At 63.7% G+C, this 12,183-nt stretch overlaps 2 protein-coding genes across 4 annotated transcripts; both read left to right on the top strand.

Annotated features, from left to right (window-relative positions):
* Positions 1–154: 154 nt before the first annotated feature.
* LYNX1 (Ly6/neurotoxin 1) lies at positions 155–6,304 on the top strand. 3 transcript variants are annotated; one of them, XM_006746100.3, is made up of 4 exons: positions 155–300; positions 1,538–1,720; positions 1,938–2,039; positions 2,248–6,304. In XM_006746100.3, exons 2-4 carry the CDS (start codon positions 1,669–1,671, stop codon positions 2,442–2,444), a joined length of 351 nt encoding a protein of 116 aa, XP_006746163.1. In that variant the 5' UTR covers positions 155–300; positions 1,538–1,668; the 3' UTR covers positions 2,445–6,304. The 3 variants fall into 3 exon arrangements, with proteins under 3 accessions (XP_006746163.1, XP_030872635.1, XP_081672770.1); XM_031016775.2 differs by having other exon boundaries at positions 176–322; XM_081816644.1 differs by lacking the exon at positions 155–300 and adding an exon at positions 397–1,404.
* A 264-nt stretch (positions 6,305–6,568) lies between these two features.
* On the top strand, positions 6,569–12,163 carry SLURP2 (secreted LY6/PLAUR domain containing 2). The gene is made up of 4 exons (XM_081817153.1): positions 6,569–7,792; positions 9,345–9,383; positions 10,745–10,916; positions 11,179–12,163. Exons 1-4 carry the CDS (start codon positions 7,487–7,489, stop codon positions 11,313–11,315), a joined length of 654 nt encoding a protein of 217 aa, XP_081673279.1. The 5' UTR covers positions 6,569–7,486; the 3' UTR covers positions 11,316–12,163.
* Positions 12,164–12,183: the final 20 nt, after the last annotated feature.

The following is a 12,183-nucleotide window of genomic DNA, read 5'->3' as shown; positions in this document are numbered from 1 at the left end:
AATAGAGCCGAGGGGGTCGGAGCTGCAGAGGGGGCGGGGCCGGAGCGGGGCTGGGACGGACTGGAGCGCGGGCGGGGGTGGGGTACGGAGACTGGAACGAGCTGGAGGGGGGCGGGCCAGGGCCGGGTCCGGGGAGGGTCCAAAGCCGGCCGGGGCGGGCCGGGGCGGGGCCTCCTGCAGTGAGCTCACGCGCGGTGGGAGGCTTCCAGCGGCAGAGGCTGCGGAGCGGTGTTGCGGCGTGGTCACTGCGGGGCTCGGACCATCGCGCTGTCAGACCGAGCGGTCGGCGAGCGGCCGCGGGTGAGTCCCGGGCGCAGCGGAGGTACAGTGTGCTGAAGGTCACTGTTGAGGTCACCCCGAAACCTTCCCCCTCTGCTTGGGACCGCAGTCTTTGGGGCGGAGCTCTCCGGGAGGGGGCGGGGAGCGCTGAAGCCGCAGGCCTGGCCTCACTCAGGCCTTTGGCATCCTGAAGCTGACTCTTGGGAAATGGGGTCTGGGAGAAGTGTTGGTTTGATGTTCTCGGGGAGGGCGGAGTCTACTTTAGTCCCCTGGGGTGGGGACGCTGTGCACCCCCCACCGCCCCCGAATATCCCCGCAGGGCGGAGGGGAGTCGTAGTCCAGACTTCCCCCAACCCCTTACCAGAGATTGAATGTCTTCATCCCAAACATCGTATGGAAACTGGGAAGTTAGTTCTTCCTGCTGTTTTGCCCAAGTGCCCCTCTGGAACACATTCAAAGCGCACTTCCCCCACCGCCTGATCAGAGCTCATCACTGCCTGGGGCTCCCCCTGTGGCCAGGGACTCAGACCTGAAAGGCCCAAGTAAGGCTGGGCTCTGGAGGTCTTCCTGGGAGAGCGGCCCCCACCTGGGCCCTTAAAGGAGCAGAAGTGGGGGACCCACTCAGGGATACCCCAGTGATGTGGTTTTGGAATATAGGTGAGGTTTGGTGGGGTGGGGTCTGGAGCCCACGACCAAGAAAGAATTCTTGAGAGGTCTTTGGTGCAAAATGGTGGTTTTATTAAAGCCCAGGTCGGGACCGTGGGCAGAGGGAGCTGCACTGGGGTTGTGAGGAGCAATTGATTATATACTATGGGGTTGGTGGAGGGAAGGAAAACCGGAGGTTTTCAAAAGACCTTTCATATGCTAAAGAGGACCTACAAGATACTGGAGGCCTTGCTGTTGTCAAGGGATTTTTTTCCTTGTAGTAAAGCAATAACATTAAGACAGTTGGGAGCTTCCTGGAAAAATATCCCATATCCTACCCAGGAGTGGGGGCGGGGGGAGGTTGCTAGGTGTCCGCTTATGCTTTGTCTTCAGCTCGCCTTCATCACCAGGAGCAAAGGGGAGGGGAAGCAGTGAGGAGAGACCCACCCCTCGGGCCCAGTCCTGCACTCAGGGCCTTAGGTGAGGATAGGGCCCCTGCATGAACCACTGCCCCTTCAGTCTGCACAGGTCTGCACAGGACTTCTCTGCCCAGGTCCCCTGGGGTCCCTCAGTCCCCGTGGTGACCACCTGTCTTCGTCCCCCCTCTGTGCAGGACTGCCGTGCCTCCAGTAAACCAGGAGCTCCGGGACAGCAGGGGGGTTGTCTGCCCCCTCTTCTCCCTGCCCCAGCCCCAGCCTGGATTGTTCACCTCACCACTCCCACTCTGTCCTCTCACCTCCAGCCATGGCGCCCCTGCTCACCCTGTTCCTGGTGGCCCTGGTGGGCCTCCCTCTGGGTAAGACGGATGGAGAACAGAAGGATGGACAGCCCCATGTTCGGGGTCAGGTGGGCCAGAAGTGGGGAGGGAGGCCAGAACTCCTAACCACCTCTCCTTCCAGCTGTTCTGCCCTGGGCAAGGTGATGGGACCTGGGGTCTGGTGGGCTGGAGGAAGGGCCTCTCCCTGTTCGGGGACCCGCCCCACCCAGCTCCCACCCCATCCCCTGGCCCCCAGCCCAGGCTCTGGACTGCCACGTGTGTGCCTACAATGGAGAGAACTGCTTCAACCCCATGCGCTGCCCGGCCATGGTCACCTACTGCATGACCACGCGCACCTGTGAGTCAGTGGGTGCCCCCAGCAGCGCTTTCTGGGAGGCGTGAGGGGTGTTCTTTCCTGCCCCTGGGAGTGTGGGACCCTGAGGAGGGAGGCTCCCACTTGCCCTAGGATTCTTTCTGGGAGCACCTGGCTCAGGGAGAACCGGCCCTAAAGGCCCTGCACACCAGGGTGGGCCAACCTGGGGTCCTTGCCCGCCTCCCCTCTGCAGACTACACCCCGACCAAGATGAAGGTGAGCAAGTCATGCGTGCCCAGCTGCTTCGAGACCGTGTATGATGGTTACTCCAAACACGCCTCTACCACCTCCTGCTGCCAATATGACCTCTGTAACAGAGCTGGCCTCTCCGTCCCCGGGACCCTGGCCCTGGCCCCCATATTCCTGGCTACCCTCTGGGGTCTGCTCTAAACCCCCGCCCCCCACCCAGACCCACTCAAGGACAAAGTTCTGAGAGGCTCAGCCCTACCCTTTCACCCTGCACACCCCACCCACCTTCTGCACGCGCAGAGACCACCCACCCCCCACCCAGCCACACCCAGGACTGCCTGCTAGAGTGCCCACCACCCTGGGCCTCGCTCCCAGACCACAACCTTCCATTAGCGAAAGACTGATGTGGGATCAGCCCTCCCAAAGGTGTCTGGCAAAGTGTGCTGCTTAGTTGGGGTCCTCAGTTGGCTGAGGAACACTGATTTGCAGGGAGACTTGGCCCACCTTCCTGGCAGCTCTGGGAGCAAAGCCCTGCCCCAGTCTGCCCAGTAAGTGTGTGGAGGCGCAGGGCAAAGCAGGGACCCAGGATGGGTGGGGGACCGTCCTGGGAAGAAGGGCTTGCTAGGGCGCCAGCAGGGCTGTCTCTGTGCTCTGACTGAGGCCAGGAGCTGCCCAGGGTAAGTGTGGCATAAAGGGCCATGTGAGGAAGGCCTTTGTCCCCGTCAGCTGTCCCAGGTAGGAGTGCCAGGAAGCCCGGTATATCCAGGCAGCCCTTGGCTGGGGGCTTGGGGGTGGGCTCATCCTAAAGAGGACCCTCAGGCCCCCAGTCTCAGAAGCCTAGTAAGAGGTTCTTCCCTTCTTGCTCTGCCAAATCCTTGACCTTTCCCCCTCCCCTCCCCTGGCCTGAGGCTGGCCGGCACTTGGGGGCAGGGCAGGCAGGCGGCTATATTTGGTGGAGCCTGAGAGCTGACCCCAGGGCTATTTTCAGCAGGGAGGGAAGGAAGCTGAGTGGGGCCAAAACAGCCTGGTCTTCAGCCCAAGCATGCCCCTTAATGGAGGGGGGTGAGCTGCAGCAGGTGTCCGAGAGTCAGCCAGGGCTGGGGGGATCCTGGATCAGGATCCACCTGAGTCAGCCAGGGCTGGGGGGATCCTGGAAGTCCACCCGGGACAGAGGCTGGGAGAGGTGGGGTCTGGGATGCAGATGACCAGACTTCCCCCGGGAAGTCGCGCCCCGGGATTTCCTCTGCAACCCAATCCCAACAACCACTGTCCACACCCACTGGCCCCCTTCCGCTGTGGCCTGCAGGCCTGGCTGAATGAGTGCTGGCTGAGCTGGCCTTGGCCCCAAAGGCAGAGCCCATCAGCCTGAGAGTCTCCACAGGACCCTCTACCCTCTGACTCCACCTGAGGGGAGAGAGAGATCCACCCTGGGCTGAAGAGCTCCCTCCTTGATTTGATGAGTGGTCTGCAGGTGCCCCCAACCCAGTGGGGCATTGGGACCCCCAAGGGCCCAAGAATTGGCATTATTTAAAGGGTACCCAGCCTAGGTGAATCCCATCCCTGGCCTGGTTTGGGAAACAAGAGTCCGCCCAGCACAGCACCGCCCAGCTGGGGATATGTCCACCCAGCACATATCCAGCCCTTATCCTGGATAAGGGCTACCTGACCAGTGTCCCCAGCTCTGGTGTCTGTAGAGGGCCCAGGAGCCCCTTCTAGCTGTCTGGTCCTCAGTTGGCAGGATTGTGGCAAATGCCTATGTGGTGGGATTGTCCCTGGAACTCAGGAGCCCATGGCCCTAAAACGTGGCCCTCATCGGGGGGCCTGTGCTGGAGAGTCTGCCTGGAGAGCTTCACCCAGTGTCCCCAGAGCTCAAGGGATTGGGAGAGCCTGCGTGAGCCTCAGTAGGGGTCCTCAGGCAGAGCTGGTTGGACCTCCCAGAAGGTCCGGGAAGATGGGCCTCATCCTGGGCGGGAAGGAGCTGCACCCCAAGGAGTGTCTGGTTAAGAACTCGGTCCCCACAGGAGACCTGGGTGTCTCCTCCCCCTGAAGCCCAATCCAGTATGAGACCTTCCCTGGGGGAGGCTGGGAGCAAGCCAGACCCCAGCCCTGAGCTCCCACAGGTCCAGCAGGATCCCCAGAAGTGGTCAGCCTCGGGGGAGTGACTCAGCTCCCCCACAGAGCTGGCTGGAAGGCCAGCAGAGGCCTCTGGATGTGGAAGCCAGCAGGAAGAAAGGGTGGACATGGGCCTCCAGCCCTAGCCACCCTTGGCTTCCTGACTCAGTGGGAGAGGCTTGGAAGCAGTTGGTAAACTGCTTGTGTAAGACCTTTGTCCTGGGTCAGCAGGCATCCTAGGCCACAGCTGGGAGGAGCATAGGATCAGTCCTCCCTCCCCTCGGTGGGTGATGAAGTTAGAGGCCTGCCTGGCCACCTGTGGGCTCTGGGGTCACTGAGAGCAGGGAGCTGGGCTTGCCGTGGTATGGGGGTGCTTCTTATACCTGCCTTCTGTCCCCATCTGTCCATCCTCCGCTGTGACCTGGTCCAAACCCAGGGCCCACAACATTGCACCCGGCCCGCAGGACAATGCCCCCACCCCACCCACCTACCCACAGGGCCCTGGCCTGCTGGGCTGTCCTCAGAACCCAGCACAGAGCCCTCGGGAGGCCCTCAACTAATACGGGGCCGGCCCCTAGTGGGAAGCCTGTGACACCGGACTCGAAGGCAGTGCCAGTGGGAATGGCACCGACGAGGACGGGAGCTGATCTCTGTGGCTTCCTTTGTCCCGGCTGCAAGCGCTCCACGTCCACCCTGCAAGGTGTGAGCCATTGCCACGCCCCCTTTACAGGTGAGGAAGCTGAGGCCCAGCATGACCGGGGCGCCCAGCCACCACACCCCGGCCCCACTGAGCAGAGTCTTCTCCCACCAGCTGGGAGACTGCATCCCTGAGCCCGGGGCGGGGAAGCCAAGGAGGGGAATTGTGAACTGAAAGCGATCTGAGCCTGTGAAATACTTCTAAGAGCTTAGGGTCAGGAAAGCTCTAGAAGGAGAAGAGTGGAACCAGAGATCTGAGGAGCCGTGAGGCCCCCAGGCAGGCGTCCAGCCCTGTGTCTGTGTCCCGGGCCGTGGGCTGGGGTCGCAGAGAGGAGGGCACAGGGGCAGCAGGCTGCCCCCAGGCAGTGGGCATGTCCGCTGTGGGGATCCCCCCAGCAGAAATGAGTACCCCCTCGATGTGGATGGATGCTCGGGCTCCCGGCAGCTCTCTGGGCCGTCCCAAGTCTGGAAGCAGCCTGAGCGTCTCTGTGCCGTGCCGCCCGCCGCCCGTGACGACTCTTGGAGCCCAGCTGAGGAGCTGGGCTGCAGGCGCTGAGCTGGGGGCACAGGTTGGCGTCTGCAGCCAGAGGCAGCTCCAGGGCTGTGCGTGCAGCCTGGCCCCGCTGCATGCAGAAGGCACCAGGAAGGGGTGCATCCAGAGCGCCAGCCCCGCCAGCCCCGCTGCTGGTGGGCTGGTGCTGGGCAGGGGGCAGGGAGGCTGGACCAACCGCCCCACCTCCCTTGGCAGCGGCTGATTTGTTTGTTAAACATGTATCTTACCTCTGGAAAGGGTACAAAGAAACTGGGATGGCTCTTTCTTTCTCCTGCCCCCCCTCAGTGAGTTTTGTTGGATTCTACAACTCGGGGTGCCTGGAGGTCATCTCGCACGTCTCTGAGCCTCAGCTGTCTCATTGATAAAGTGGGAATGATGGTTCCCACCAAGCCGAGGCCTCGGGGGGATGGACGAGGCTGTGGGTGTACGTGCCCAGCCCAGGGCCTAGCACACAGGAAGCCTCCGATGGACAGACGGACGGATCGATGGGAGGTCCCTCTTCCTTTCATGCCACTTGCGAGGTCTGGGCACTTCGAGGGCCGTGCCTCTGCCGGCAGCTAAGGTTAACCCCTAGCCCTGACCCTGACCTTGATCAGCATGAGAATCCGCCTTCAGGCCAGAGCGCCCTCCTTGGCTCACTCTAGCCCTCAGAGAGGCCCCCTCAGTATCTCAAGTGTGTGAATAAATGGATGAATAAATATGTCTGCCCTTGGTCGGTCCTCACCAGCCACCTCAGCCCAAGCTCAGCTCCCCCTATCCGGTCTGGTAGGGCTGGCCCTGCCGGCTCTGTTGGTCCCGGACTCCAGTTCACCCTGGCTCATCCAGTTGCCCCTGGAGCCAGGGCTGGCACGGGGCAAGGGGACGACCCGTGGGAGGGGAGCGAGCCGGAGAAGCAGGAGGATCCCGGGGCTCCAGGGAAAGCGGCAGGCCCACCAACTCACCCAGCTGCTCCCTTTGAGAGGGGTCCCTAGAGAAGGCTGGAGGGGGCCAGGGGAGGGAGGCGTGACCCCAGGAACCCACCTGCCACCCGGGCTTTCAGGCTCCTCCACCTGGGAGCAGGGTCTGAATCCACCCAGCCCCCAGCCCTAAGGGGTCCACCACATAGAGCGGCGGACAAATGCCACTCAGCAGCCAGAGCTTACACAGGGCTCCGCGGGCGGGCAGCGTCAACGCCCCGCGGACGCCCCCTGCGCTGCCCCCATCCTGCCCCAGCCCCCGCCAGCTTGGGCAGAACAGTGTGGCTGGCGGACCTGTGCCCTTTTGGGCCCTCACCCATCATGGGACCCTTTTAAATACGTCTCTGCTACCCGCCCCTCCCGCCACCCACCCCCCGGGGGCAAACAGCTGCAGGTCTTGTGTCCTGCAGTGTGAGCTCGGTGACAACCACGAGCCCGCATGACTCCTAGCAAGGCAGGCAGCCCCCCACGGCCACTTCTGGACAAAGGCCCATCTGACAGGCAGGACCGCTGAGGACGCCCGTGTTCTGCCTCTGTGGAGAGTGCTGGCCATCCAGCGCCTAGGGGGCAGTTTTGGCTGGCCCTAAGCTTCGCTGGCATGTTGAGGGGGAAGGGTGAGCTCAGGCCCGTGCTGGACCCTCGTTCCAGTTCCTCGCAGGAAAACCAGAGTCTGTGAGCTGAGGGTCCGCCCTGTGCCAGGTAGTCTTACCTGATCCCCACCCTGCAACCTGATGGGCAAGGAAAGAGGTCTGCGTGATAAACTGGGCTTGCCCTCGGGCCTGGGGGCTGGGTGGGCCCCAGCCTGGCTTCGTGGCTGAGTCAGCTGCCAGGTGAGTCAGACGGCGGAGTCGGCGGGGGCAGGGCGGGAGCAGCAGGTATAAGACGGCAGCCGGGTACCCCGGGAGCCAGCCTCACCCCAAGAGACCATGCGGCTGCTCCCTGGGCTCTTGCTGGCCGCTGCCTTGAGCCTGGAGCTGGGTGAGTTCAGGGGCCACCTCCTCCCCCACTGCTCTAAGCCGGTCCCCCAACCCCAGCCAGCACCGAGCCCTGCACTGTGGCTCCTCACCTCAGGGAAGCCCAATTCCTGCCCCCTCCACCCCTTTGTCTGGGCGCTAGACCCTCCCCACCTGCCGCCTCCTACCGCCTGCTTGTGGACAGCACTCAGTAGTTCTCCACCCCCTCCTCGACCCACAGGCCCATCAGCCGAGCGCTCAGTGCTGTCCTTGTCCCTGTAAGGGCTGCCCACCTCCCAGCGCCCTGCCCCGAGCTTGACAGCCCTCTCCCCCCACCTCCCCCACAGCTTCTCCAACTCAACAGTGACCCCCCACACTGAGTGTGAGGGCCTCTTTCAGCTTCCCCTGGCCTGCACCTGTTTCCTAGGACCACCCTCTTCTGGCCCCCTCCTAACTCTCTTCTGGCTGAGACTCGGGTCTCTCCTCCCTTGCTCAGGCTTCCTGAGGGGCCAGTTCCCCACTCTGGCCATTGCTGTATTCAGCCCACGTCTGCTATCGCTGGCCCCATCCTGTCCAGCTCCAGGCCCATTGGACCAGATGCCTGCCTAAGGGCTTCTTGGGCACCTCTCCTCAAATGGGGCTGCCCACATCTGGCCTCACCTTCCTACCGCACCTGAGGTGGGATGGCATCTCCACCCGCCCACCCAGAGGCCCGAACAAAACCAACTAGACCCCCGATCCAACTGCAACCAGCCCCACCCCCCCAGCCCTCACCTGGCAAGGCCTCTGTCTCTATATCTGGGTCAGCACCCTCCTCACGGCCCGCGGCCCTAAATGAGATAGAGCGAGTGTCTGGACGGCCCCTGGCATGGGCATCGGGCTCCACCCAGCACCGTCTGGGATCCGCTACTGTCTCACCTGCGGGAACCCTCCCCAGGCCCGGGCTCTTGCAGGCTCTCTGTTCGGTGGGGAAGGTCTGTGAGGCTCAGGGCCCAGGTCTCCTCAATGAGCCCTAAGAACTGCCTCAGGGTCATCGGTGTGGATGGACAGGGGTGGGGAAAGGCTTTGTCACCACCAGGGCTATCACAGGGGTTGCGTGGCATCCAGGAGTGGCCACCCACAGGCCCCTCCTCCCTCCCCTGGCTCAGCCCAGGTCCAGTGGATCACAGGCGCCCCACACGCCACAGCATTGCTGGTGTCCTCTCCCTGCTCCCCAGGAGAAGCACACCCGCCCCCCCAGTCCACATGCCGGCCCCGCTTCAGAGTGAGCCGGGATCAGAGTGGGAGGTGTGCCGTCTGCAACACAGTGTGAGCCAGGACAGGACACGAGCGTGGTCAGCTGCACCCACAGCCCTGCCACCTGGCTGCCCTTCCTTCCTTCCTTCCTCCCCTCCCTCCACAAAGCTCTCCCGAGCCCCACTAGGTACAGAGGAGGATGCTCTGGGGGCACGGAAGAGTGGGTGAAATACCCCACCCATGTCCTTCACGTCGGAGGCGGTGGGGGCAGGGAGAGAGCCCTGAGCAAGATCACATGGGGGCAGGGACACTGTCACCAGGCTGGAGCAGAAGTGCCAGCAACTCGGGGTGGGCATGTCAAAGGAGGAGCCATCAACTCTGCCTGGAAATCCAGAAGGCCTTCTTAGAGGAGGTGGCATTTGAGCTGGGGCCTGTTTTGCCCGGAAGGCAGAAGGAAGAACATGGGCAAAGCAGGGAGGCATTTGGGAGGCTGAGCAGATGAGAGCGGGAGGCAGGAACTGCGTTTCTCACCAGGGTACTCTTGGGGCACAGACACCCCGGCTTTCCAGGTGACATTCCCCTGTCTGTCCATTAGGTGGCATACTCAGCTTACCACACCCTCATCGGGTTTGATGTGAGGGTGGCTTCAAGCAGCTTTGATGGGCTTTGTGACAAGCGCTGTCACCTTTCCTGGTCACCTGTGGGGTCTCAGATTGCTCTGTGGGGCTGGCAGACGAGTCAAGGCTGATGGTGGGCACATTCCCATGGTGGAGACTTCCTTGTCTCCATCACCTACTCTGTGGTTCTGGGAGGAGGCCACCCACATCCCCAGGGGGTGAGCAGAGGGCTCAGGGCTGGCCAGGAGGCGCGGTGTGCCCCTGCCCAGGTGTGCATGTGTGCTCCCGTGCACACTGTGGTTTGGTGAAAGCGTGCGATGCATCATCGTGGCCACGGACCTGGGTCTGAAAGCGTGCTGGTCTGGGGCAGGTCGAGGGCAACGCTGATGGCGGGGCTGGGGCCGCCTAGCAGAGGCCCGAAGGACTGACTGGGGGGGCGGGGGGAGGCGCGAGTCCACCTGCCCTGGACTGTGACAGGAGTTTCCTGGGGCTCCGAGCCTGCACATGGTGAGCGTGCGTGGTGCGGGCCTCGCAGCTCGTCCCACTGGCTCTGTGACTGGGAGGGTGCTGGGTCTGCACGTGCAGAAGGCCCGAGCAGGCCTGGGCACCGTGGCTCGGGACCTGGACAGAAACCCTGAGTGCAGGAACCAGAGAAGGAGACGCAGGGAGGGAGGGAGGAAGTTCGAGGCAAGAAGCATGGGGGGTGGGTACAGAGGGACAGAGAGCCCCACGCAGCGCCCACATGCAAGGACAGGGCTGATGGGCAGATCTGCCAGACATTTCGGGGATGAACTTAGTATTTCCAAAGCCTCCAGGTTGTCCCCATAGATGAAACATCAACCAAAACTGTGCCAGCCTCTCTCCTGTCCCTTTCATTGTCCAGCTCTTCTGTCCCCCTTGCTTCCCCACTCCCCACGGAGGCTGTGGAGGCCCCACCACCACGAAGGTGTCTGTGGGCCTAAGGGGTCCTGCTCAGGCCCCGCAGAGGAAACATGGGCATGGTCATGTCTTGGGGAGCCCTCACCACCTTCCCCCCATCCCAAACTCCCCCCAACCCTCAACTCCTTCTGCGTGAGGCCCCTGCTCATCCACTCCCCTGGGGGGGGGGCACACAGCGAGCCGGGGAAGACCCCATCCTGCCTCCCAGCCCAGCACTGTCCTGGGTGGACGGACTCGAAGAGCTGCCTCCAGCTGCAGCCGCCCCAGCTGTGGCCCTGGGCCTGACCACCTGCATCCTGGGAAGAGCAGTCCCACAGGATGGCAGGGCAGAGGGCCAGGACCTTGTCCAGCCCCGGGCTGAGGCTTGGGACATGGTGACCTTTTCCCCACCCCCCTATCTGAGAGGGGGGCACTGGGTGGGAAAAGAGGGTGCTGTTAGGCGGGCGTTGCCCATCCCTGTGTCCCTCTTTGTGTGTGTGTCCATCCACCTGTCCCTCCGCCCGCGGCTGCAGCCGGAGCCTTGAATTGTCACCAGTGCAAGGGCTTCGGAGGGTGCCACCATGCGGCCAGATGCCCCCGGGGCTCCAACTACTGCGTCAGCATTGGCACCCGTGAGTAGGGGACGTGCGGGGTGGGCCAGCTGTGCCCTCCTTGCCCAGGAGAAGAGACCCAGGCTCAGAGTGGGCAGAGCTGATCCAGGCTCCCAACCAGTCAGGAACAGGGCGAGGGGAGCATCCGCTGACCTCCGCGCAGGAAAGGACCCAAGGGAGGGGGCCGGTGACGCCCAGTTTGGGGACTGACTCTGGGCTTGGTGGCAGGTGGGGCAGGGGGCACAGGCAGCTCAGAGCCTCAGGGAGCTTCTGTCCACCCCAGGAGACCCCTTCAGCGTCATTGACCTGCCTCTGGTGACCAAATCGTGCTACAGCAACTGCCCGGACATCCTCAGCCTGGGCCTGGGCCCCAACGTGTCCCTCGTCTGCTGCCAATACAACCTCTGCAACATCGACTGACCCCCCCCCCGCTGTCCCCCCCCCCCGCGCTGTCCCCCCCTCACGGAGCTAAGACAGCGCCCGAGCCCCAGGCCGACGCTGCTCCCCAGGCAGCTGAGCCGGGGCACCAGGGCCGGAGAGGGGGGGCGGGGGGGCGCGCTCGAGGAGGAGCCCGGGGCAGAGCAGGAGCGCGGAAGAACTAGAGGCGGCCCTGGGTGGGTCGGGGGAGGGGGAGAGGCATTTGGCGGAGCCGGAAAGGGGAGGATGGAGGGAACAGAGCAGGCAGGTGAGAGGGTGAGGCTGGGGACGGCTCCGCCCCGCCCCCGCACAGGTACACGCGCGCCCCCGCCCCCGCAGCCCCGGGGAACTTTTAATCATGGCTCCAGCCAGCGTCCAGCTGCGAAGTGGACCAAGAACCCCCCAACCAGGGGGCATGGCTCCTCCCCACCACATGACCCCCAGGCACAGCGCCCAGGCCTTTCCTTGTCCTTACCCTGGCCACGCTCTCATGAAAGAAAACGTGCAAGAGCAGTGCGGTGGTGCAGCCGCCCAGTGTGGGGGGCGGGGGCAGCGTCCCGGCACAGAGTGACCCCACACAGAGGCACAAGCAGGGCCTCGGGCCAGCGGGGCTGGGGGCACGTGGGAGGGTGTCTCTCCAGACCGCGGAGTGCGTCCCCTGATGCTGCTAACGGCTGCACGAACCTGAGACACGGAGAGCAAGAGGCCACATACGGAAGACCGCATTCTCTGCGCGTCCATTTCTTCGAGATGCTCAGCACAGGCAAATCCGAAGAGGCAGGGAGCCAGCGAGCGGTGGCCAGGGCCCGCTGGGAATGCGCTGGTGCGCGGGGATGGCAGCCCAAGGGCGGGGGGGGGGGGGGGGGGGGGT

The sequence above is a fragment of the Leptonychotes weddellii genome, chromosome 4 (assembly GCF_054177405.1).
Source record: "Leptonychotes weddellii isolate Sample4059 chromosome 4, ASM5417740v2, whole genome shotgun sequence".
NCBI classification, from domain to species: Eukaryota; Metazoa; Chordata; class Mammalia; order Carnivora; family Phocidae; genus Leptonychotes; species Leptonychotes weddellii.
Note: the sequence above shows the minus strand (reverse complement) of the source record. Positions and strands in the feature narration are given on the sequence as shown.